The 24,078-nt window shown below is 44.2% G+C and overlaps 1 protein-coding gene across 1 annotated transcript in view; it reads right to left on the bottom strand.

Annotated features, from left to right (window-relative positions):
• LOC125094205 (collagen alpha-1(I) chain-like) overlaps positions 1-24,078 on the bottom strand; it is a 40,712-nt gene that overhangs the window by 6,258 nt on the left and 10,376 nt on the right. The window contains exons 10-11 of the mRNA XM_047719873.1: positions 11,902-12,648; positions 11,577-11,814 (exon numbers count right to left, since the gene is read on the bottom strand). Of these exons, the coding sequence (XP_047575829.1) occupies positions 11,577-11,814; positions 11,902-12,648 (985 nt within the window). The remainder of the gene's footprint in view (positions 1-11,576; positions 11,815-11,901; positions 12,649-24,078) is intronic.

Below are 24,078 nucleotides of genomic sequence, written 5' to 3'. Positions count from 1 at the left end.
AGAATCACTCTAGAGTAATGAGAAGCTGTCACTGGCTCCATCAATAGGCTCACTAACGGCCCATGAGTCATCATCAGGGTTTAATACACTTGTGTTTCACACAGATAAATGGAACTTTAAGCCAAAAGGCGGGAGCAAGCCGAGGGCTTGATGACCACAGTTGGTTTCCAGGTACTTTGTGTCACTAAGAATGTGCAGGCTCCCACCTTTGCTCTCCCTGTGTCCTTCTGGAGCACCAGCGGCAAGCTCCAGGCTTTAGTGGCAGGAGGGGAAAATCCGCACAGCCAGGCTAGGCTCCCACAGGCCTGGGCCCCCACCCCCACACGTCTCCACTCTTTCAGACACAGTCCCCTCTTGCCTTCCAAGTAGTAACATAACCTGTTCAGAGATAATGAAATCACTTCTTCTTAGGTAAACTCCACAATCCAAAAGGACACAAATAAACTGTCAGTAAAAGAAAAAAAAAATAAATCACTTAAAAGGGGATTTTGTTTAAGAAAAAGAGGTAGCTCAAATTATCCAATTAATAATATTATTGTCGTCTGTGCGCTAGGAGCTCTGAATATGCAAATCTAGTTAAATGAAAAATGACTAAGTAGACAATAAAACCTACAAATTTAGAGGAGGGAGGGATGGAGAGCAAGCAATGGCTTGAAAATGACCTACCTGCGCTCTGTTTTCCTGCCTCCCTGCTCCCTCAGCACTGCAGTCAGTGCACACTGCCAGCCGAGGAGCCAGGATGGTTCCAGCACACCTATGTGCCGCAGCAGGTGAGCAAAGAACGCTGCTGACCTTGTCCGGAACTTGCAGTCCTGGAGGCCTCCCCTGTCCCTTGGGCGGGCCTGGGTGATCTGCACAGGCCTCTTGAGTGAGAGAGGATGTGGGTTTTGAAGGACGGATGGACTTTGGGAAAGGAGATAGATGAGAAAAGTTGTTCCAGCTGGAAGAAATGATCAAAGTAAGCAAAGTCGGAAAAGTGGAAACTAAATTATATATTCTGGGAAAACTGAATAAGTACTTTTTCTTTTTTTTTTTTTTAAGATTTTATTTATTTATTTGACAGAGACATGAGAGAGGGAACAGAAGCAGGGGGAGTGGGAGATGGAGAAGCAGACTTCCCACTGAACAGGGAGTCCCAGGTGGGGCTCGATCCCACAACCTTGGGATCATGACCTGAGCCAAAGGCAGACACTTAACTGAGCCACCCAGGCACCCGTGAATAAGCAAGTTGTATCTGTGGTGGGTTCCGGTTAGGGGAGGAGTCTTGGTCTTTGTCCTCAAGTGCAACATATGAGGGCATTTGAGACATCTGCACCACCTGCTTCCCTCTGGGACCCATGCTTCTTGCCTTCTCAGTTTGGGGAACCCCTGACCGTAAGGTGCCCTTAGTCTCAGTCTGGCCAGGTCATTCACATGGGAGCAACGAATGCGGAGAGCTTACTCTGCAGAAGGAAGAGCGTACTCACGTGTAGACTTGTGTTGGTAATTTCCCTTTGCCCCTACTTACATACCCATCCTCTAGTTGGTGCCTTTGTGTTTTCATGAGATTCTGACTTTGATATTGAGGAGTAGATTCAGGAAAGGCCTAATGTGTCCACATAATACACACAATGATTTCATGAACTAAGAAATCAATTACCCCCCAAATTATCTTATTATACCCGGCTTGATCACCATAAAACTGTTGATGAGCTTCCTTCTATGTGGGTGAGAGCAGAATGTTTGAGACATAGGCGGCCACAAAACCTGGAAATGCAAAATTATCTACAAGGGGATCTTATTTATTTTTTAAATGGTGTTTCTTTGTTTTAAAAGCAATGCATTTATAGGATTAAAAATTCGAAAGATATGAATGAGTATGAAAAATCTCCTTCATTTCTCCATCCTACGCCACCCAGTGTTCCTCCTCAAAGACAAGGATGTTCCCATTTTTTTTTTTTCTTTTGGCTCATGATTCCAGATCCATTTTGCTTGTGTGCGTGCAAAGCAGGTATATACTCATGATGTTCATTTCACTTATGCAGAGCTACATGGCACTAAAGATAGAGGCAACTTCTCAAAATAAAAACAGGTAACATTTCAGAGCCAGTTTCTGAGAAATCACTGCACCAAAATCTCACTCCAGTTTCTCTAGTCAGCTGTGTTTCTGTGCATTTCAACCGTGCTGCCATTTAACATGAGTGTCAAAATAACATTGGCCCCCTGAGAACCAGGCTGATTCAAGGCAAGGATCTCCAAAAATAGGTTTGCTAAGATGTAGAAAATGTTACTATTTCATATATGTTTCATTGCCTTAATTTTTTTCCCCAAAGCATTTCTAAGAAATATTTAGGTCTCAAGTCATTTCACTCATATATATACTTAAAAATACATCACAACACGTATAGATACTTTCTTACATCATCCTAATGTCATTATCATGCCCAACACAGTTAATAATTTCTTAGTATCAATCTGACACCAAAAATATTTCCAAATTTTCCTGAGTATCTAAAAATATTTTTTTAAAAGATTTTATTTATTTATTTGAGAGAGAGAGAGAGTGTGCAAGCAGGGGGAGCAGCAGAAGGAGGGGGAGAAGCAGGCTCCCCATGGAGCAGAGAGCCTGATGCAAGGGTTCAGTCCCAGGACCCTAAGATCATGACCGGACTGGAAGGCAGACACTTAACGGACTGAGCCACCCACGGCCCTGTCTTTCTTCTTTTACAGTCAGTCTGATTCTGGTTTCAAACCCGAAGTCCACACACCGAGTTGAAGAAGAATCCCTTTGAATCTGGAGCAGACCTCAGCCACCTTGAATGTCCTACATTCTGGATTTGTCTGTATATTCTCCCATTGTATCACTTAACTTGATTCTTTAGTTCTTGTATTTCTTGTAAGCTGGAAGTTCGTTTTAATCACATTAAGTTAAACTCTTCGAGGCAGGTGGTGCCCAACGGTTTCTAGACGGTGCTTTGTACCTCCTGTGGCCTCACCTCAGGTGTGCCTGGTGTCTGGTTGCTCTACCTGGAAGGCAGTTTCATGCCGATCTCACCAGCTCAGGCTCTTGGGTCAGATCCAGCCTGCTGCCAGCTTGCATGAAGAAGGCGTTGTTGGAAGAGAGCCGCACCCACTCCTTCAGGTGCTGTCTAACCCTTGGGTAGCCACGGCTGGGATGGTCCGACCCACTACGCCTAGAATATTTATGATCTGGTCCTTGCAAGCAAGTTTGCTGATCCCCGTTTAGTGTGTTCGTGTAATAACAGACTTATCCTCCATGTGAGGAATCTAGGCTCTAAATGCTAAATTGGGGGAGCCTGGGTGGCTCAGTGGGTTAAAGCCTCTGCCTTTGGCTCAAGTCACGATCTCAGGGTCCTGGGATCGAGCCCCGCATTGGGCTCTCTGCTCAGCAGGGAGCCTGCTTCCCTTCCTCTCTCTCTGCCTACTTGTGATCTCTGTCTGTCGAATAAATAAATAAAATCTTTTAAAAAAATGCTAAATTGATGGTTCTAAGCTGACACAGGGCTTTTCTTTCTAGATCTTGTTTCTGCTCCCTCCCCTACCACTTTGCCTTCTTTCTAAGCCATTCCAAATCCTACAGAACAAGGAGTCAGATTTCAAAGTTTCATTCTTTTCCTAGCCTTCCTAGCTCCAACAGAGCTAGAATCCAGATATTTGAAGGATGCGCAGGGAAGAAAACTGTATAGTCTTGATCGTTTTAGCTGTAGCAGATATCTGACTCAAACTGACTTAAATGGGAAATTTACTAATTCACAAGATTTAAAGTCACCTTGAGCACCTCAAGGTGATCTTGAGGGCCCAGATTCATTCTCTCTCTGCTCTGCTCAGGGTTGATTTCATTTTCAAGATGGTTCCCCTCATGGTCTCAGATGTTGGCCAATGGTAATCAGAGGTGCATGCCTCCTTGTCACACTCAGTAGGAGAGACAGATGAGAAAACTTTCTTTCTTTTTTTTTTTTTTAAAGATTTTATTTATTTATTTGACAGACAGAGATCACAAGTAGGCAGAGGAGCAGGCAGAGAGAGAGGAGAAGCAGGCTCCCTGCTGAGCAGAGAGCCCCATGTGGGGCTCCATCCCAGGACCCTGGGATCATGACCTGAGCTGAAGGCAGAGGCTTAACCCACGGAGCCGCCCAGGCGCCCCAGAAAACTTACTTTCAGTGGTGGAGTAGGAGTTTTTTCCTCTAGTCTGATTAGGCCCCCTTGTCTGGATTAGTAATGGTAGCCAGGAGAATGAGTTAACTGACAGACAGTAGCCAAGAGTCTCTCTTGGGGTGTAGAAGTGGGGCAGACACTTGAAGAACAATTAAGATTCTCTTGAGGAAGAAGGTAAAACGAAGGGGAGAAATTGGTTTGGGGAGAACTGTGGTTTAGAGTCTTCCAAGGCTAAAAAGACTGAGTATTTCCAGGGTGATCAATGGATGTCCTTCCCAGAGAGAAGACACCCTAACTAAAATTGTTGTCTCCAATAAACTGTGTTATTCCCTCCACACTAGGAACGATTTGGTCCCAGGAAGGAATGTTTTATGGTATCGATATGCCATTAGTTTATAACCAAAGTTATTTCATAGGAAGGTTCAGGATTTCTATCAAAATGATATTTAAATGTTTTTCAAATATTTAAAATAAATTTGAAGAAAATACTGCTTAAAGGATGAAGAACTGTTAGTTTTAGAGACTTGCACTAACTAGATCTGTAAGAGTGAAGGAAAATCACCCATATGAACCCAAACTATATGAATTATGAGATAAGATTTTGAGCCTAAGGGGGGGAAATGTCAAAAAAAAAAAAAAAGAAGCAGCTGTAACCTACTTCTGCCCTAACAACTATTGGCAAGTTAACCTTAGGAAATCCAGATAACACAGAGAGCATTGCCCTTTTTTGCATACTATATGCAATAAAGTTTGTAAGGAGAAAATGGAGTGGATGGGATTTGGGAAGATGAGGCTCAGCATTTCTCACAAATAGGTGAACATCGGAATTTCCTGGAGAGGCTTCCTGTTTGTTTGTTTGTTTGTTTGGTTATCTTTTCTTATTTCAGAAATTCTGCTTTATTTGGGGCCAGATAATTTTAAGAACTACCAGGTGCTTCTAGCGTGCAGTCAACTTCTGTTGGAATGAAAGACTGGCAAAGACACCAGAGAGGTGCCATCTCCCTTGGGCTTAGACCCCAGGTGTGGAGTCTGAACCTGAGAGCCTAATGACCATATTTCACTGATTCTAAGATGTTCTCCCCAGCCTCTGCCCATCTCTGCCAAATTTAGCATCTCTGAAGTTGGATCGGATTTGATACAGGAGAAGCAGAGAGAGGAGAGTTGCGACCAAGGCATGGGTATGGGGCTGTATGTTTAATCTCTAGCTACAGTGTGACATCCTTGGAACATGGAACATGGACTTGAGAAGAGGGTCCCAGAACTGGCTCACATGAGAGAGAGAAGGTGGTCCCAGCATATTCCTAGAACACCTGGGGGAACTTCTCTGACTCTCTGTGAGACTGAAGAAGTGCGGGGAACCTGGGAAAGCTCTTCGAGTGGACAGAAAGATAGCGAGGGCAGGTCAGAGAAGAGAAGGCTCTGTGGCTTTCTTGGATCTGCAGAGGGGAGCCACGTTTGAAGGATGTGCTTTCTGTCGCAGGAGACGTCCTCAGCCTACTCTTCGCCCCAGTTCTCCAAGTGTAATGGACACAGAATTGTAGTCTCACCGTTACTTTTTCTAAAGTTAAAAACATGTACGGGGTGTTCTCATGACTTCATAGTTCAGTGGAGAGGGGTTCGTTTCTCCAGCTAACGTCTGTAGAATGGAGTATCTGACTATCTGCACTCCTCAGTTGCCTCCCCTCACGTGGGGGACATGCGAGTACTTCTGGCTTCTGATCAAACAAATTAGAAGATTCTCATATTTATGGTTGTCTTGAACATATGATTCCTCATTACTTGTGAGGAAAAGGAAGATGCCCAAGTGACAATTAAATTCAAAGAAAAAGTATTCTGCCATTTTGTCTTATGAGTGGTTGTTCCTTAGAAGATAACGTCTGTAACGCTCTGCTCTTTGAAAGAGAAGGCGTCGTTGGGAGACTTGGGGAGGGCCAGACATTTCAGATTTTGAATAAAGTAATGAAATAGTTCTTGAAATAGGCACATTAGGCTTTAAAGAAAGAATAAAATTTTCCTAGAAAGAGGCTTATGTTAAAGGCTGCCTCAGGGATTTTGTTTTCCTGATTATTTCTAATTAGTTATGTGTCGATGTCATGTGTATCCTGTGTCAACCATTTAATTCTTCCCCTGAGATCAAGTCCCCAGTCATCCAAAGTCAGATCCTCTGCTCAGGAAGAAACTGAAACAATGTTATTAATAATGATACAGCAGGTAAAAAAAAAAAAGCAATAAAAAGGGGGTTTAAGTAAGAGATGTAGAGAATTATATTATATTTTTATATAATTATATTAATAATATAAGATAATTATTAATATATAATATAATAATATATTATAATTAATATATTATAATATATTAATTATATAACATAATTAATACATTATACTATGATATATAATAATTATTATAATATATATTATATTATATTATAATTAATATAATTATATTCTCTTTATCATCTTTAAGTAGAAAAGGAAAATTTAAGTCTATAAACTTGTGATTCCTTATGAAACTTACATGAGGGCTCAGATTTAAAAGGGTAATTTTTGTCAGGTTTTTCCATTTAATGCTTTTCCCTGTCCTTCCCATTGTCTTCTCCCTCCCAATAGGTAAGGGCCGCTGTGTCAGGAGAGCCTCCTGGATGGTCAGTAAACGACTGTGTTTCTGCACCTTTGTCTTAAGAGTGACGATTTCTTCATTTAGATGTCACCAGGGCTGTTCATCCACCGAAAATGTTTGTTGAACTTGGAAAAGAGTTAGGGTTTTGATGGGTCTCAAAAATATTTGTCATAGTTTTTCGTCCTTGGTTTTGTTTTTAACAAAAATGTCATGCCCCAGCAGCCATCTGAGGGAAAACCAGGCAGAACAACAAAACCCTGAAATTTAAATTCTGGTGGAATCTTTACTTTGTAGATTGTGTGTCTCAGATGAGTAAATCTTGGTTTAGCTAATCAAGTAGAAAATATTAGACTAGGAGTTTTCTGGAGATAAAATTCATTAATCTATGAATAAATAAAACAAATCATAGCTCGTGTGAGAGCCAGATGGCTGTTTAAAGACAAGTATATATGTCTGTTTCATCAGATGCGCTTTTTTCTGTGGAACATTCCTGTCGACTAGCTGTGTTAGTGGCCCTCCATTCCCTGATTTGCTAGGATGACCTCCTTGTCCTCCACTTGGCAACTTTTGTCGGAATTTTTGAAATCCAAATCTAGGTACCTGGAGCTGCACACGCACACATCCTTCTGACAGCAAAGCGAAGCTTTCCCCTGATGGTTGACTTCCTAATTCTGCAGGTTTCCTAGCATCATGAGTGGGTGAGGGATATACAGACTCCACAGAAGGGCAGGGTTGATGAGTCTGGTTTGCTTTTTTGAGCCGAGGTCAGTGTTTTATATTTCTCTGTCTTCCCAGGCCACCTCTTCCTGCCTTCTCAAGTTACTGCCCATTTCAGCCATGAGGTCCGTGTGCCTCCAAAGTGTTTACGGAGCACCTGCACCTGAGAATTTGATAAGGAATTCCTGCTGTGATAAAAAGTGCTCCTAGGTCAGACACGTAGTGGTAAAATTAATTGCTCTGAGACTGTGTGTCTCAAGCCATCTATAAAAGCCATATTATTTACTGCCTAGGATACCACCTGTGTAATGCAGCTGTCTCGACCGTTTTACACACATGTACACACACACGTACAGAGACAGGGAGAAAGAGAGAGAAAGAGAAGGAAGGGGAGAGAGAGAGAGAGAGATTATATTCAAGGGGAGGTTTTATTTGGGTTAAAGCCATACTCTGTGGAGGTTTTGTTTTTCACCTAATTGAAAACATCTACAATCCATCTGCCAAAGAAACCCGAACAATCTGGAGATGGGGGCCTCTTGTCTCTAAACCATGAATCACTGATGAGCCTGCCTCAAATCTAGGCCCACGTAGAAGGTTCTGCTTATCAAATGAAAATAGTAGCAAACAGCAGGAACGCTGACGAGACAGCAACTTGATTCTCAGCCAGAGAATTGTCATTAGGCTTTTAGCCCCGAAATGTTTCGTGGAAGAGCTGAAGTGAGGCTAATTTTAAATATCTCAGAGAGCTCAGTGAAAGGTCTTCCTACTTGGACTCCCTAGTGCCTGGTTTACATTGTTCTTTGTAATTTCCTTGCCCTCTGGACCCCTCCTTCATTTCTTCTTGTGGATTTGAAAAGCAACAAGGACTTGTTCAGTTAACTTATCTCTATTAATTTTTAAAGTTCAAGTTAATTTACCTTTGAGATCTAGTGTCCTTCATAAGACACAAATAAGAGATCAAAGACCATTCTGAAGCCAGAAGAAGAGAGCCTGAAGAGGTTACCATTTTCTCAGCCTACATCAGGGCTTGGCAGACTATGGACCACAGGGCACATCTGGCCCTTTACCCGTTTTTGTAAATGAAGTTTGATGGAGCACAGCCATGCCCATTCACTTACATGTTGTGTTTGGCTGCTCTTCAGTTACAACCACAAAGTTAAGAAGTCGTGGCAGTACCCAAAACTGAAGATACCTGTTTTCTGCTCTTTATTTTTTTAAGATTTCATTTTTCAGTTACAATACACCCAACGTGGGGCTCGAACTCACAACTCCAGGATCGATGCTTGCACGCTCCACTGACTGAGTCCGCCAGGCATCCCCATTTTCTGCTCGTTCCAGGTAACATTTCTGACCCCTGACTACTATGAGTCGGTGTGTGAGGACTTTCCTGGGGTTGGAATGAGCAAACAAATGGTCAAGGCCCTTGAGCCCCTGGAATAAAGTGTAAGAGACATTTCCTGAAAATAATGGCAGCGGGATAACCTGGCTTTGTGCACGTCAGTGGCGAGCGGTCTGTGAGGACGCACCTGTCTGGGTGTACTTAAACGTGCAGAGGGTGTTTCCTCGGATGATGTTTCCCAAACCTTGTCTCGTAGAACATTAATCTCTTCCAAAAGCTAAATCATTTCATGACAAAGGGATTCCCTTGGGGAAGTAAGTTTATTAAATACTTGGGATGAACAGACTTCAAGAGTTTTCTGTATCCAAGGACTTGAAATTCACTAACGTGTTATCGGATAGAAGAGGAATGTAACGTGCGTGGTGTTTCTGAATCTTACTCGACCTTAGAAACTCTCTTGGAACATCTAGAAATCTCTTACAGGCTACATTTTCTCATGGCATGCATTTCAGGGATCATCTCCAGGGTCTTAGCACACATGAAGTCTGAGCGTTTTCTTTGTTCAGTATCGCTCCTGTCCTCTCCTCCACCTGACAGAGCTGATGTTCTCCAGGTGCGCAGCAGTGCAGCCCACCCGAGGTTAAACATCTCGCAATACTTTCATACTGGTTGGCAAATGATGGCTTCTCTGAGCTTTCAAATATCCCCCATAACCCTGGCTCTCCAGCTCCTTCTTTAAGACCTTCCAGACATCTGCTCATTCTAATAAATAAATAAATAAGGGATGTTAAGGGATGTTGTTGGCCTAGTGAGGGACTCGGACCAAAAAATGTCATCATAATGGGACGGAAGCGTGCAGTGTTGGGAGAAGCACAGAGCTGAGCACCTTGGCCTGACCTGCTGAGGGACTGAGCGTAGGAAGGTCTTCTGGAGGAGAAGTCACCCGAGTGAGCCAAGTCTTCAAGTAGGGGCGGGTTAGGATGGAAAGGGGGCAGGGAGAGGAAGCTGCAGGGAGAAGGGGCAGTGTCCTGAGCTCAGTGCTGCTTCTCGTGCTCTCTTCTCTCACACTTCTGCCTAGAACCCACCTGCTTTCTGAGGCCCAGCTCAGGTGCTGTGTTGGCTTCACACCCATATGCCCTCAGTCCAGGCTGGTGGCTCCGTTTCCGCCTTCTGCTGCTGTAGACCTCGCCATGGTAAGGAAGCAACGGTAATTTCCCCTCTCCCTTCTGAGTTCTTAGCCGGGACCCCTGTAATAAAATACAGGTTAACAAGAGAAAAACAGAAGTTTATTAACATGTATGGCTCTTGTATACATCATGGGAAACACCCAGAAAAAAATGAGGTAATTTCCTGAGAATTTAGTTTTAAATACCATCTTAATAGGGAAAGGGGCAGGACATACAGACCTCTTAGGGGAGAGTATATAATCTTGAGGAAAGATGAGTGGTTCCTTACAGGTTAGGTGGGAGGCAGGACAGTTTGTGGCAAGGTTTGTCTGGGTGTAGTGTCAATGTCTAATCTCCTTCTTTGGGACAAAAACCAATCCCCCTGGTTGATGACAGTCACCAGGAGGGGATCTATGACAACTGAGCTCCTTTTGGAAGATCTGTCTGTAGGCAGATAAAGGAAGTTCAGAGAAAGCGTCCTCCAGCGTCTGCTCCTTTTCAAGTGCCAGCAGCTCAAAATACACAGTATCCCAAAGCAGCATGTCTCGGGTTGGTTGGTTCTGCTACCCTTCAGTGCTCCCTTTCTAGTACACTCCCATAGACTTAGAGTCACTGTATTTGTATCCTTGTCTTCTCTTTCTTATCTAACTACAATGTCTTTGAGGATAGGGTCTTACTATCTTCCTACGTAGTCACCCAATGCTTTGTGCGTTGTAGGAACTGAAGAAAAGTTTGTGAAACTGAGCTGGGAGAAGTCCTCATTCATGGGTCTCCTGCTTTTCATTTCTTTCTTCATCATCTGCTGGATTCTCCTGTCGTACTCCTGAACTCTTTGAGAGAGCTGGGCAAAGCGCTTTCTGTGTAGGGCACAGGTGGAGTCGCCCTTTCATAGGAGGTAAATGTGTTCTTGAGAGAGAAGGACTGTAATCACCTGCATTTCAAGAATCTGGTATAATTTCACAGATCGAAAATAACTTCAGGTAATTTTGTTATTAATTTTTATATTTTATCCATGTTGTTTGGGTAAACGTGTTTGGCGGAACATGAACTGGGAACACAGGGAGGGATAAACCCCACATTGGGTGAGTCAACGTTTCTCATTATAAACGCGTTTTCAGGCTCTGCTTTGTTGTTTATCCTCCGACCGACGAGCCGCCAGCACTTGTCTTGGTGAACCTGCCCAACGCCCGCAGAAGTGATGCTTCCGTCCTGGCTTCGACGTCCCAAGGGGCTCCTCCAAGGATTCCCGGGGTCTCTCTCTCCGAGCGCGTCGCGGGGCTACGGGAGTTCATCCCCGCTGGGCAGGAGCTCTGCGCGGTCCTGAACATACGGTTTCGGCAACTCGTGTCACTGCCCGTGGACGGAGATGCGGTTCCGACTGTCGTCGCGGAGGGAATTCCACGGGGCCCAGAGCTGAGTGGCCGTCTACGCCCCGGAAGTCAGCGACACTCCCGGGCAGCGGGACTAGGAACCGACGGCGGCGGGACGCGGGGAAGGGCCTTCCTTTTCTCCTTCCTCCCTCCGTCCCTGCCTGTCCCCTCTCCGGGCGGCCCGACGCCGCGGCAGGCCCAGCTCCGCACCCAGGCGCCCGCGGGCCGCGGCGTCGGTGTCTGCGCAGGTCGTGCCCAGCCTGGACGTCCTGCTGTTTCTGACTTTGGACCGTGGTCGTGCGGGTCACGTTCCGTCCAGCGGGGCGTCCGGGCGAGCGTCCCCGGGGCCGTGGCTGCTCCGAGGCTGTCCGTCCCCCGGGTGTGGCCGCGTGTCCGGGCGTCGCCGCGGTCCCGCCCGGCGGGTGTTTCTGTTCCACCGCAGAGGAAGCTGAGGCCGGAGGGTTGGCGCGTCCTCCGGACCACAAGGTCGCAGTCCCGACTCAAGCCCGTCTGACTCCAGACCTGTCGCCCTCACGTCTTCCCTCGCGGCCCCTGACGAGGGGACCAGGAGTCCCGGGGCCGGGACAGGCGGGGCCGAGGGCGGGACCCTCCGCTGATGCCGAGGGGCTGCGGCGATCCGACCTCCCTTCCCTGCGTGCGTCCCGTCCGGCCACCGCGGCGCCGGCGACGCACAGAGCGTCCTCCGGGACGTCCCCGGGGGCAGCGGCAGAGCCGTCGGCCCGCAGCGGCGAGGACGTGGGTCGCGCCCCGGACGCCCCCGCGCCGTGTCCCGCAGCCGCGGCCCCGCTCGGACACCGGCTGACCCGCGAGTCGCCGGGCCCTGAGCGCGAAGAAGGAGAGGAAGGAGCTGCCTCGAGCGCTTGCGCGGCTGTCGTCGGGGGGACTTTCCTCGCGGTGCGGAGAAGCCCGCGTGTCCCTGTGGCCGCACGACGCGTCCGGTGCGGAGAAGCCCGCGTGTCCGTGTGGCCGCACGACGCGTCCGGTGCGGAGAAGCCCGCGTGTCCCTGTGGCCGCACGACGCGTCCGGTGCGGAGAAGCCCGCGTGTCCCTGTGGCCGCATGACGCGTCCGGTGCGGAGAAGCCCGCGTGTCCCTGTGGCCGCACGACGCGTCCGGTGCGGAGAAGCCCGCGTGTCCCTGTGGCCGCACGACGCGCCTGGCCCCGCCGCGGCCTCCACGGGGCACAGTCGCTTCCGACCCGGGGCGACGCCGGGTCACCCGGGGTCTCGGTCTCGGGTCTCGCTCAGCCGAACGTTTCGCTCCTTTCAGGGAAGCGGCGCTTCGGCCGGTTGGCGACACTCCAGCCGACAAGGGGCTGCCCCTGCCCTCGGCCTCGGTCCTCTGGGTCCCCACAGTCCCCCGCCGCCCGCCAACCTCTAGTAACTGTGTCGTCTCCCCGCGACCCCTCCGGCCCACTTCTCGCCCGCCACGTGCGCTTCCTCCTTCACTTTTCTTTTAATCCAGGGGGTGGTGAGGCTCGGGCTTCCCTGCAAATGACACCGTTAGTTATTTATGCGCGGTTAGTCGGGTCTACGCCGGCAGCCCAAGGATGTCCTGCGGCCCCGCGGCTGTCAGGCCCGTTTCTGTCCTTCCCGACTAAGCTCCCGGCCTCCCTAGGGACGCGTTTGCTGTTTTTGTTTTGTTTTTAAGATTTTATTTATTAATTTGACAGACGGAGATCACAGCAGGCGGAGGCAGGCGGGGGCGGGGGGAGCAGGCTCCCCGCTGAGCGGACAGCCCGACGAGGGGCTCGATCCCAGGACCCTGAGGTCACGGCCTGAGCCGGAGACGGAGGCTTTAACCCACTGAGCCCCCCGGCGCCCCTTAGCACGATCTGGAATTTCAGGTCCCGGAACCGTCCAGCGACACGTCGCCGCCGCACCTGCCTCCGCGCGAACCACAGTCACCGACTATGCAAAATACTGACTGTCGTCAGCGCCGTCTGGGAATTACCGCTTGACAACTGTCCTTGAACACTTACCGGTGTCGTCCTCAGAACTGCGCGGAAAGCCCTGACCAAAGGGGCAGGGGCGGGGTGATGGAGAAGAAAACACAGGTCTTGTTCTGAGGAAGGTTACAATCTCCTTCTCCTCCTCCTCCTCCTCCTCCTCCTCCTCCTCCTCCTCCTCCTCCTCCTCCTCCTCCTCCTCCTCCTCCTTCTCCTTCTTTTTTAATTTGGCACCGAGTTTGTAAATCACGGAGTCCTGCAAATCTTCAACTCTAAGGGAAATAGGATCTACCTTCCTTTTTACTTTTAGTCTTTATCTTTTATATTATTTCATTTTCTCTTACACTTTCCAATTCCTTTTTAAAGCTTCTTACTTTTTAAAAATTTTATTTATATATACTTTCTAATTTTTGTTTACTTTCATTTCGTTTTATTTAATTTTATTTTTCTATTTTGGGATCTAGATTCTTTTTCTTTTTTTTCATCTTCCTTTATGTCTCTGAAGACATTAAAGTTTATTAATTATTTTTTTATTGAGTTAACACTTCTAAGACACAAAAAGACAATTCATGATATAAAGACAGCAGGTGTCCAAAGAGAGGTATGGGTCCTTAGACGTCTTCAGAGGCCAGAGCAGGAGAGCACTTCTGGTCAGGGAGGGCACTGGGAGACATCAGTAAGAGTAGGATTGAAGACAGAAAAGCATGGATCTTGTTCAAGAAAATGTGCTAAGCACTTCACCTAAACTGGATGGAGCCAGTGGAGATGAGCATGAGAGGGATCTATGGAAGTATTTGGGACAACTTGGAAATGGAATTGAACTTAAAAAAAGGATAAAATCAGGATTTATCCTTTAGGCCACCTTAAATTTAAATTCATGGATATAGTATGATCTCTTACTCTCCTTCTCTCTGCTACCTCTCTCTCTCCTCTCCTCTCCCTTGCATTTATTCTATACATGTATAAAGATCTGGAATAATAGTCATCAAATATTAAAAATGTTTATTTTCAGGTGATAAGATTTGGGATCATCTGTGGGATTTCTTTGTACTTTATCTGCTTTCTTTTTTATCATGAATAGGTATCATTTTTATAAAAATAATGTTATCATCACTCTAAAAAATCCTAGATGAAATCATCTGCCAAGAAGTTGCCAAATGACATTCTGAGTCAAACATGCCACATACAGGACAGGTCACAGGTAGACAGTGCACTCTGATTACGTACAACGACCCTAGGTGACAGTGGAAAAGTCTTCAGACTAAATTCTTTGTAAAGGTTTTTAAACATTTCATCTCTGAGGCCAAGTCAAATGACTGAATGGGCTGGTTGAAAAGTGAAAACTAAAGTCTAATTCTTTAGTATTGGAAACTTAGGTGTCAATTGTCTCATTAATCTTCTAAGCTTTTCAAAACAGGTGTTGAATTCACCCATGTAGAAACTTTCCACTTGGCCTCTTTCTATCCAGGGGAAAAATAAAAACAGTTGATAGGCAAACATGAAATGGCATGCACATTTAAAACATTTTTACTGCACTGCCTGACGTGGAAACTCTCCACCTGCCCACCCGCAGTATTCTGCAAATGTGCTTGTGAGGTCCTGGGAACCCCAAGAGGGTGGACAGTGTAGATTTCTATGTCATGCCTGACTTCAGGGGAAGTGAACAAATGTGGTATCATTCAGCCCCAAACTAATAAATACTGCAGACATTCTACTGCATGTTGACGGTTTCGGGTCAAAGGAAGAGAGATGAGCATGGATTCATACGTATTTTAAGTCAGAAGGCATCTTAAGATTTTCTTCTATGTCCTAAGGCATGTGCCATTCAATCGGGTTTTGAGAAAATGTATGTTTGTAACAAAGTCTATTATTGCACAGTTTCAGCTACATTGTCAGTTAAACATTTTGCAAAATGTGCCTTCATAGATCACTAAATATATAAAAGCCCGACACACACCACCTGACCTGTAAGTCTAATTTGTTCTACTCCTCAGGGCCAGCCTGTCGCGATGCTCCGTAAATTTTAACACTTGAGATTTTTCTGCTTTCTGATCAATATTAAATTTGTATTAACCAAACAACACTTATGTGATTTCAAGATTGAGAAAGGGAAAAAACAAACAAACAAAAATGGAGACGCTTTTGGCAGGGATAAGATTGTCATATTTAATTCCCGAGAGGTCAATATGTAGAAGATGGAGTGAGTGGAATTGGAAGGTATTACATAAGCATCACTGAAAACTTGATGTAAACAAAAACTCTGAATACTGAATGATGATCTGGATAGTTTTTCCAATTCTTTGATTTGCTTTGTTAGGAAAAGCATCCCGTCTATAAAATGATTGCATTTTAGAGCTGGAAAGGACCTAAGAAATGATTTCATTCAACTATTCAAGGACGACAGGAAATGACACATTATCTCTGATGATTTCTCAATTCTCCAGTGAGAATTAATCTAAAAAAAGTCTCATTGTTGGGGCGCCTGGGTGGCTCAGTGGGTTAAGCCGCTGCCTTCGGCTCAGGTCATGATCTCAGGGTCCTGGGATCGAGGCCCGCATCGGGCTCTCTGCTCAGCAGGGAGCCTGCTTCCTCCTCTCTCTCTGCCTGCCTCTCTGCCTGCTTGTGATCTCTCTCTGTCAAATAAATAAATAAAATCTTTAAAAAAAAAGTCTCATTGTTGATTATAAAACTATTAGATGCTTACTAAAGAAAATCAGGCAAATACAAATTCTTATTTAAATCTGGTCGATTTCCTTACAGAAGTTTTTCATATGCCTATTACATAACATCGTATCACAAAATCCTTAGAAAATGTTTTTTAGGAGCACCTGGGTGGCTCAGTTGGTTACGTGTCTGACTGTTGGTTTCAGCTCAAGTCATGATCTCATGGGTCGGGAGATGGAGCCCTGGGTTGGGGTCTTCACTCAGTGGGGAGCTTGCTTGAAGATTCTCTCCCTCTGCCCCTCCCCCCCCACTTGTGTGCATGTGTATGTGTGTGCTCGTCCTCTAAAATAAATAAGTAAATCTTTTAAAAATGCTTTTAAAATGTTAACATGGCATTTCATTAGTTGGATGAACCCTAATCAATTTAACAGTTCCATTATATTTTTAGATACTTAGATCTTTTCTGAATTTTTATTACGATAAATGAAGCTATGCTTACCTCTCTTTGTGTGCATTTCTGATCGTATTTCGGGGTCAATTTCCAGAGGGGCATTCTTGTCCGAAGGTAGGGATCGTTATCCTGCTTTTCAGAACATACACTCAATCACTGCCTTGAGGAGGCTGATTCATCTCTCTTGACTGCAGAACTTGATACTTGCCTGAACCTTCCTACTCTAGTTGTTTCAGGTGCTGTAATCAGCTGGGGACCTGCCTGCATTATCGTAGAGACAAGGAAACCAAGATCCAGACAGTGCAATTGAGTGAAACCAAGATCTACTGTGCAGATGAGTTATCTAAGTTCGCAGGGTTAGTGGCACAGCTAAAGTTAGAACCAGACTCTTTGACTTCCAATCTGGTGCTCTTTTGCTATGTTTCTTTCCCTACACCTTAACCAGCTATGTTGATCTTTATGGCTGTAACTACATTTTTTGTCCATTTTCTTTCTTTTTTTTCCCTTTCTTCTCCTTCTCCTCCTCCTTCTTCTTCTCCTTCTTCTTCTCCTCTCTCTCTCTCTCTCTCTCTCTCTTTTTTTTTTTTTTTGGTTTATTTATTTAAACAATCTTTACACACAACAGCAGGCTGGAACTTCCAACCCCAAGATCAAGAGTTATGTGTTCCACCAACCAGGCCAGCCAGGCACCCCTGTCGATTTTCTTTTAAGATATTTCTAGATGGCTGCTAAGATGCCATGGTGCTTACTGTTTTATGCTGTGCCTTTTCCTTTATTTAGAAACTTTCTTTTCCTCCTACTCATCCAAGTACCAGGGATTCTAAGAGCTTCAACATCGGGATCATCTTGTTAGCTTGTTAGATAGGCAGGATCTCAGGCCCTCGCTGAGTTTAATGAGTCAGAATCTGCCTTTTAACTAGAACTCAAAGTAGTTTGCAGGTACGCTAAAATTTGAGAACTATTTTTCTAGAACATTTGGGTCATCTTTCCTGCAACATGGCAGCCATTTTTCCAAAACTCTCATAATAGAGGAAAATGAAAACCTGTACTAACACCCCAAGTTGAATTGATGGGTGATAACACTTTTCCCCCAAAATATGACTAAATAGTTCCTGGACAGTCGTTAAAGTTGGGCCAGCTGTAAAACCTTTATTTCTTATAGGGCAATTATATGCTTAGGGATTTTTTTTGGTCTCTGGAAACCCATTGATCACAAAATAAAGGAACATGACACAAAACAGAAATAAAAATTTTTAGGTTATTAGCGAAAAAAAAATTTTTTTTGTAAAACCAAGCATCTTTTGCTGTCTTTTTAGGCTATTTCTGTAGGAGCTGAGTCGACAATGTATCTTACAGTACATTCGGTGAAGTTAGGAACATAATGCAGATGTATTTGCCCCCTGGCAAAACTTTGTATTGCAAATAGAAGAATTCTTTAATGTTTAAGATTCTAAATTTTATTCAAAATTATAGTGGTTGCTTTTAAAAATTGTTGTCAGTTTGATGATATGAATGTTGGAGAAAATCTTTGAGTGGAGAGTGGATGTCCTTTGTTATTTTGCCGGGGCCTCCTTTGTTCCGCTCAGTGGTTACTCTTTAAGATGCATTTTGCTTTTCCTTTGCATGGATTTTGTGTGACAGGGAAACTTATAAATGGTTCCTGGGTTTTTAATAGACCCAGATCTCTGTTTTGACCACTTCTAGGGAAGGTCCAATGCCCACTGACCTCCTGGACGGTTCTCTGAGGAAGCCTGAACTGCTGGCTGAGGTAGAGAAAGGGAGGCAAGTGCAGAGTGTACCAAGCCATCGACTTTTTGAGGAGCCAGAAGAATAAGTTCAAAGCTTTTTACTTTAAAGAGCTGGGGTAAAAGGACCACAGGACTGAAATTCCAATAATAAAACAAAACCAGAACAGGAATTATAGCAACTCCCAACATTTAATAAAAGTTTTTTTTTCAAGTATAAAGTCACTTTAAAGCATTTAATGAATATTTGCTGTAAAAATAAAAAAAAAAAAACATAACTGGAAAAAAAAGTTGTTTTCCAAGTATGAGCTCCACTAATTTGGACTTATGAAATCAAGTAAGTCATGTAATGATCATCAGTTTATCCCCTCCCCTGTCACCCCATTCCCACTCCCAACAAATACACCCTGGACATTGATTCAATCTTAGTTGCCTTTCTAGAGAAAAGCAAGTTAGACTGTTTACTCACAAAAACCAGCTTTTCCATTGCAGCTCAAACTCATTTAATGTATAGAATAGTATTTCTGGTTTACAAAATACAGAGGAAAAAAGAGTAATTCTAGCGTATTTATTTTTTTATTAAATCCAAAGGGAATTTTTCTCCCTCAATCCCACTCTTTGTAAAAATTGATTTCTTCTTTACAATGTTGATAATCAATAAAAGACTTTCCTCAAACTCCCCTAAGTGCCCGAGGTAACCCGGCCCTTTGATAAATCTAGGGACTGTCTCAGGGGCTTCCAGGCGAAACCACCCCACCGCTTTCATGATGATATATGAAGGTCATATACAAGGAATTACCCGACATCCTCTAAATTAAGCGCCATTGGAGCAGGTAGTTTAAGGAACAGATTTATAACAAGTTTCAAATGAAACAAAGGTATTCCTCACAGCTGTGAGCCATCTGCAACCAATTTGCTCATACTTAGAGTATATTGAGGATAAATATTACCCCCATGACCCCCCTCGCCCCCTCGGCACACACAGAGACTCATATAATATGCCACCCAGAGGAACCTTAATGTTTCCAAAGCGTACAGCTGTTCAGCCTCTCTTTGGCCTTTCTCTTGTAGTTCATATCAATTTCAAATTTTTACCACACTTATTACGGAGACTCTCACATTGTTGTTTAACCTGAAAATGCTGGCTAGAAAATTACAGATAATTTCATTGCCGCGAGTTTCACAGCTATGACTGATGATTCAGTGTGGTCACAAGGAATAGTAGAATCGTAGTCTGGATCATTTCCCGTAAGGATGCAGGGAGAACTGTGAATACAGAGCAATTTATCCCAGTGGTCTGGAGCAGGGCTTGCTCAGACAGACAAGGATTTCTACAGGAGTGCAACTTTGGCCTCCCATTTCCTTAACAACAACCTGACAGGATACAGTTGACCCTTGAACCGCATGGGTTTGAACTGCTCAGGTCCACTTACACACAGACTTTTTTCAATAAACATCCTGAAAAATTGGGGAGAGATTTGCAACAATTTAAAAAATACCTGCAGATGAACTACTGTAGCTTAGAAATACGAAAATATTGACTAAAAGGTATTATAAGGATACAGTATGCAATACATATAATCTGTAAAATATGTATTAGTTGACTATGTTATTGATAAGGCTTCAGATCAATAGTAGGTATTTAAGTTTCAGGGGAGGCAGAAGTTATACGTGGATTTTTTAAAAAGATTTTATTTATTTATTTGACAGAGAGAGAGATCACAAGTAGGCAGAGAGGCAGGCAGAGAGAGAGAGAGGAAGAAGCAGGCTCCCTGCTGAGCAGAGAGCCTGATGTGGGGCTCGATCCCAGCACCCTGAGACCATGACCTGAGCCGAAGGCAGAGGCTTAACCCACTGAGCCACCCAGATGTCCCTACATGGATTTTTGACTATTCGAAGGTTGGTGCCCTTCATCCTGTGTTGTTCAAGGACTGACTGTAGTACCTACATCATAGGTTCTTGGAAAGATTCAATTATGATAATGCATGGAAAATCTTTATTCTCCAGAAGGCAGTTAGCACTCAATGATGATTAGTTATTATTATCATCTTATGAATGTTAATGTATTCAAAGTTACTTTATTAACCATGTGATCATATAATAACACATTAAGATGTGAGTAATTTTTGATCTATCACCCAGAGCACTGCACATCTAATGTCTATTCCAGTGTGCATTTCCTGTGTGTCCTCCCATAGAACATTAGCCTCCTGTAGGGTTATGGGTCTCTCACACACACACACACGCACGCACACACACCCATCTCTCTTGTTGTCTCTGAATAAATAAGAAAAACGCTAGGTTGAGTATAATTATGAAGTTTTTCCTGCAGCATTTCCCAGAGTCTTTAGTGTGCTGACGGTCACTGTCGGTTTCAGGATAGGGGTGGCAGCAGCGGTGGAGACAGCGGCAGGGGTGGTATTAATGGGGGATTCATTTACATTATTTCTCCATCTTATGTAGTTGGTCCTAGTCAGATAAGGCTGCTATAACAAAAACACCACAGAACCGGGGTGGTATAAACTACAGAAATTTATTTCTGACACTTCTAGAGGCTGGGAAGTCCAAGATGGAGGCACCAGCAGAATCAGTACCTGGAGAAGGTTCGTTTTCTGGCTTAAAGAAGGCCATCTTCTTGCTGTGTCCTCACATGGAGGAAAGGGTGAAGAATCCTCTGAAGTCTCTTTGATAAGGGCGGTCTTCCCACTCTCGAGGCCTCTAGTCTCATGACCTAATCACCTCCTACGGGCCCACCTTTAAGTGCCACTGCACCAGAGAGTGTGTTTCAACATGGAATCGTGGGAGGACACATTCAGCCTAGCGCGGTGTGGTATAAACATGCAATACTGATTTTGTTCAGTTCCCTCCTTCAGCCACATTCTACAGGCCATAATGAGACAGCAAGGTCTCACAGGCTTCTGGTCATTCTGGTCTAATCTGGCCAGTTTAAAGCTTCAATCTCATACCCAATGCGGCACCATTCTCTTCCTCAGCACAGACATTTGGGGTAGGAAAAAAAAAATTGAAAGTTACAAGTGCAATTTGGGGGCTTGGGGAACCTGGTTAGCCATGAAGCCCTACTTGGCATGACAGGCATTCAAATGTTAACTCTCTCGAAGCTCTCAGTTACATTCTCCGAGAGGCGGATCCTTACGACTTAAGGCGCTGATGAGCTCCTGGACTGATCTCGTCCAGTGTCCCAAGTTCCCACCTGCATGGCAGACCCCACAGCCTCTCGCTTCTGGGGACCCTCATCAACGAGCTGCCCGCTTCGATGGGGCGCTGCGGCTCAGTCCGGCGATCTTCTGTGGGAGTGAAAGTTGCCGCGCTGCCCCCTCTCCACATGGCTTCTCTCAGATAGCCACGACTGGCTGACCAGCAAGTTCATGGCGGAAGGAGACATTTCACTGGGAGGGTAGAGGTCTATCTTTCCTTCTTTTTTTTCTTTTTTTAATACATTTTTTTTTTTTTATTTGACAGAAATCACAAGTAGGCAGAGAGAGAGGAGGAAGCAGGCTCCCCACTGAGCAGACAGCCCGATGTGGGGCTTGAACCCAGGACCTGGGATCATGACCTGAGCCGAAGGCAGCGGCCCAACCCACTGAGCCACCCAGGCGCCCCCCTATCTTTCCTTCTTAAAAACACTGCCAGTCTCAAGGGAGTCTTAACTAGTACTTCCTTTACTTGGTTTTTGTGGTGAGGAGGCAACTGCTGTCCTCACAGGGAGGAGAGTGAGGAGCTATGGGCCTGTGGGAAGAACTTGATACTTTGGGCTCTTGAACCTGTGCCTTCCCTCGCCGTCCCCTTTCCTCCCTATTTCTCATGCGTAGAAAATGGGATTGGATTTGGATGATGACGCCAGATATTGGAGGTGGTTCAGCGGCCGCATGCTAAACCCTAGAGACAGTGAGAATCTGGTCTCCAATTGCTTACAGTTCTCTTTATTCTTTAGAATGTGGATTATTTCTGGCTCTGGTCCTGTTCAGCAGAGAAGTTGGCTGGACATTTTGCAACAATTGTGTAATTCTTACAGGACACGGAGGGGGTCTGTGAGACACAGTGTAGCAAATGTTAAATTCTAAGTTTCATGAAGACAGGATGATTGTCTTGTTCCTGTTTGTATCTCTTGCTACTTAACAGTAAATGTTTGCTAAACAAACAAATAAATGAATAAAGGATCAAACTTGGGCATTCTTTAGATTCCAATATGGGTAAGAACTACTTAGAAATTTTTAATGCAGATGCTCCGGTGTCCATGGCAGGGATTCTCATTTAATAGATCTGGGGAGGTAGAATATTCTTTGAAAAATACTGGCTAGTCCATGGGTAGGTTAACCTTACATGGTTCGACACTACTGGGTAATGATTGCTTAACTAGCCCTTTGTAATGCTCCTTTCAGCCACTCTCTCTTGACTGCATGTGAGAAAAGTACATACAGACACGTAGGCACAGATACACACATCACACACAGGTAAAAGGGAGAGGAAATGAGGTATAGGACCGATGTCCGAATCAATATTGTGGGACTCATGAATGTATAACTTCATGGAAAATGTCATTGGGAAACCCTATAACCATTTCTGACTTTTACATATGGGTAAGAGCTCCTTTCCTTACTGTGATTAAATCACACGTTTGAATGCTACAAATCAAGATTCTTTAATTCCCAGGGTCCTTGTCTGTGGTGAAACCCTGGAAGGAGTCATGGGTGGGGCTGTGGTGCTTCCCCTCCGCAGGTGGTACCAGTTATAAGAATAAATTATAGATTTGACTCTCCCGAGTGTTTAGTACAATGTATTTCACAAGCACAGAATAAAAATTGCAACCCCAATACTTCCAAAAAGTGGTCATCATCACTGCAGATGAAGAAAAATCTATTTAAACAATACACTAAGGGTATGTGAACCCCGAAGAGTCTGACTTCATTTGGAAAGTTTTCAATGACAAGGGTAATCTTTTTAACAGAAAGGAACTCAATAGCTACAACTTGTCATATTTCATATTATTTCTTTTAAAGAAGTTTTTATTGACATATACATATAACAAAATGCACTTCCCATACTTGTTATTATTCTCAGTTGAATAAATATTCTAAAAATTATTTGTTATTTGAAACACTTTCCATCATAACCATGTAATATGGCTAATTTCACTAGATTAGGTTATTATTTTCTAAGTCATGCTATTCTCAGGTGTTCTCTAGAAAGTGAAGGGACATATAATATTTTACTATCAGATAAAACTCAGTATTAGGGAACAATCTGGCAAAATATCAGTAGAGGAGGATATGAATTCTAAGGGTTTAAAGTTATGAACTTTCCAGAGCAGGAGTCAGGAAGAACCTATAGTCTTCAAGCTTATGAGTTATGAAACAGCCCCAATAGCCCTTTTGCTTTAAAGCTACTGCTTAGAGTAAAAGCTATGATGAGAAGAAACAAATTCGGGGGGTGGGGTGGGGTGGGGTTTGATACCAAATCTTTCGTAGATACAAGGAGAGATGCAAAAATTTACAGCATGATGTAAATTATGGGATTAAAAATGTCTTCCTACATCGAAATAAAAAGCCTTTGCACAACAAAGAAAAAGACCAACAAAACTAAAAGACAACTACTGAGATAGGGAGAAGATATTTACAAATGACATATCCAATAAGGTGTTAACATCCAAACTATAAAAAGAACTTATACAACACAACACCAAAAAAACAAAAAAAAAACAAATAATCCAATTAAAAAATGGGAAGAAGACAGTGTAGACATTTCTCCAGAGAAGATATCCAGATGGTCAACAGACACGTGAAAAGATGCTTCACATCACTTATCATCAGGGAAATGCAAATCAAAACCGCAATGAGATACCACCTCATACCTGTCAGAATGGCTA

Source organism: Lutra lutra, chromosome 2 (genome assembly GCF_902655055.1).
Source record: "Lutra lutra chromosome 2, mLutLut1.2, whole genome shotgun sequence".
Lineage (NCBI taxonomy): Eukaryota > Metazoa > Chordata > Mammalia > Carnivora > Mustelidae > Lutra > Lutra lutra.
The sequence above is the reverse complement of the archived record's forward strand: the minus strand, read 5'-3'. Positions and strand labels throughout refer to the sequence as shown.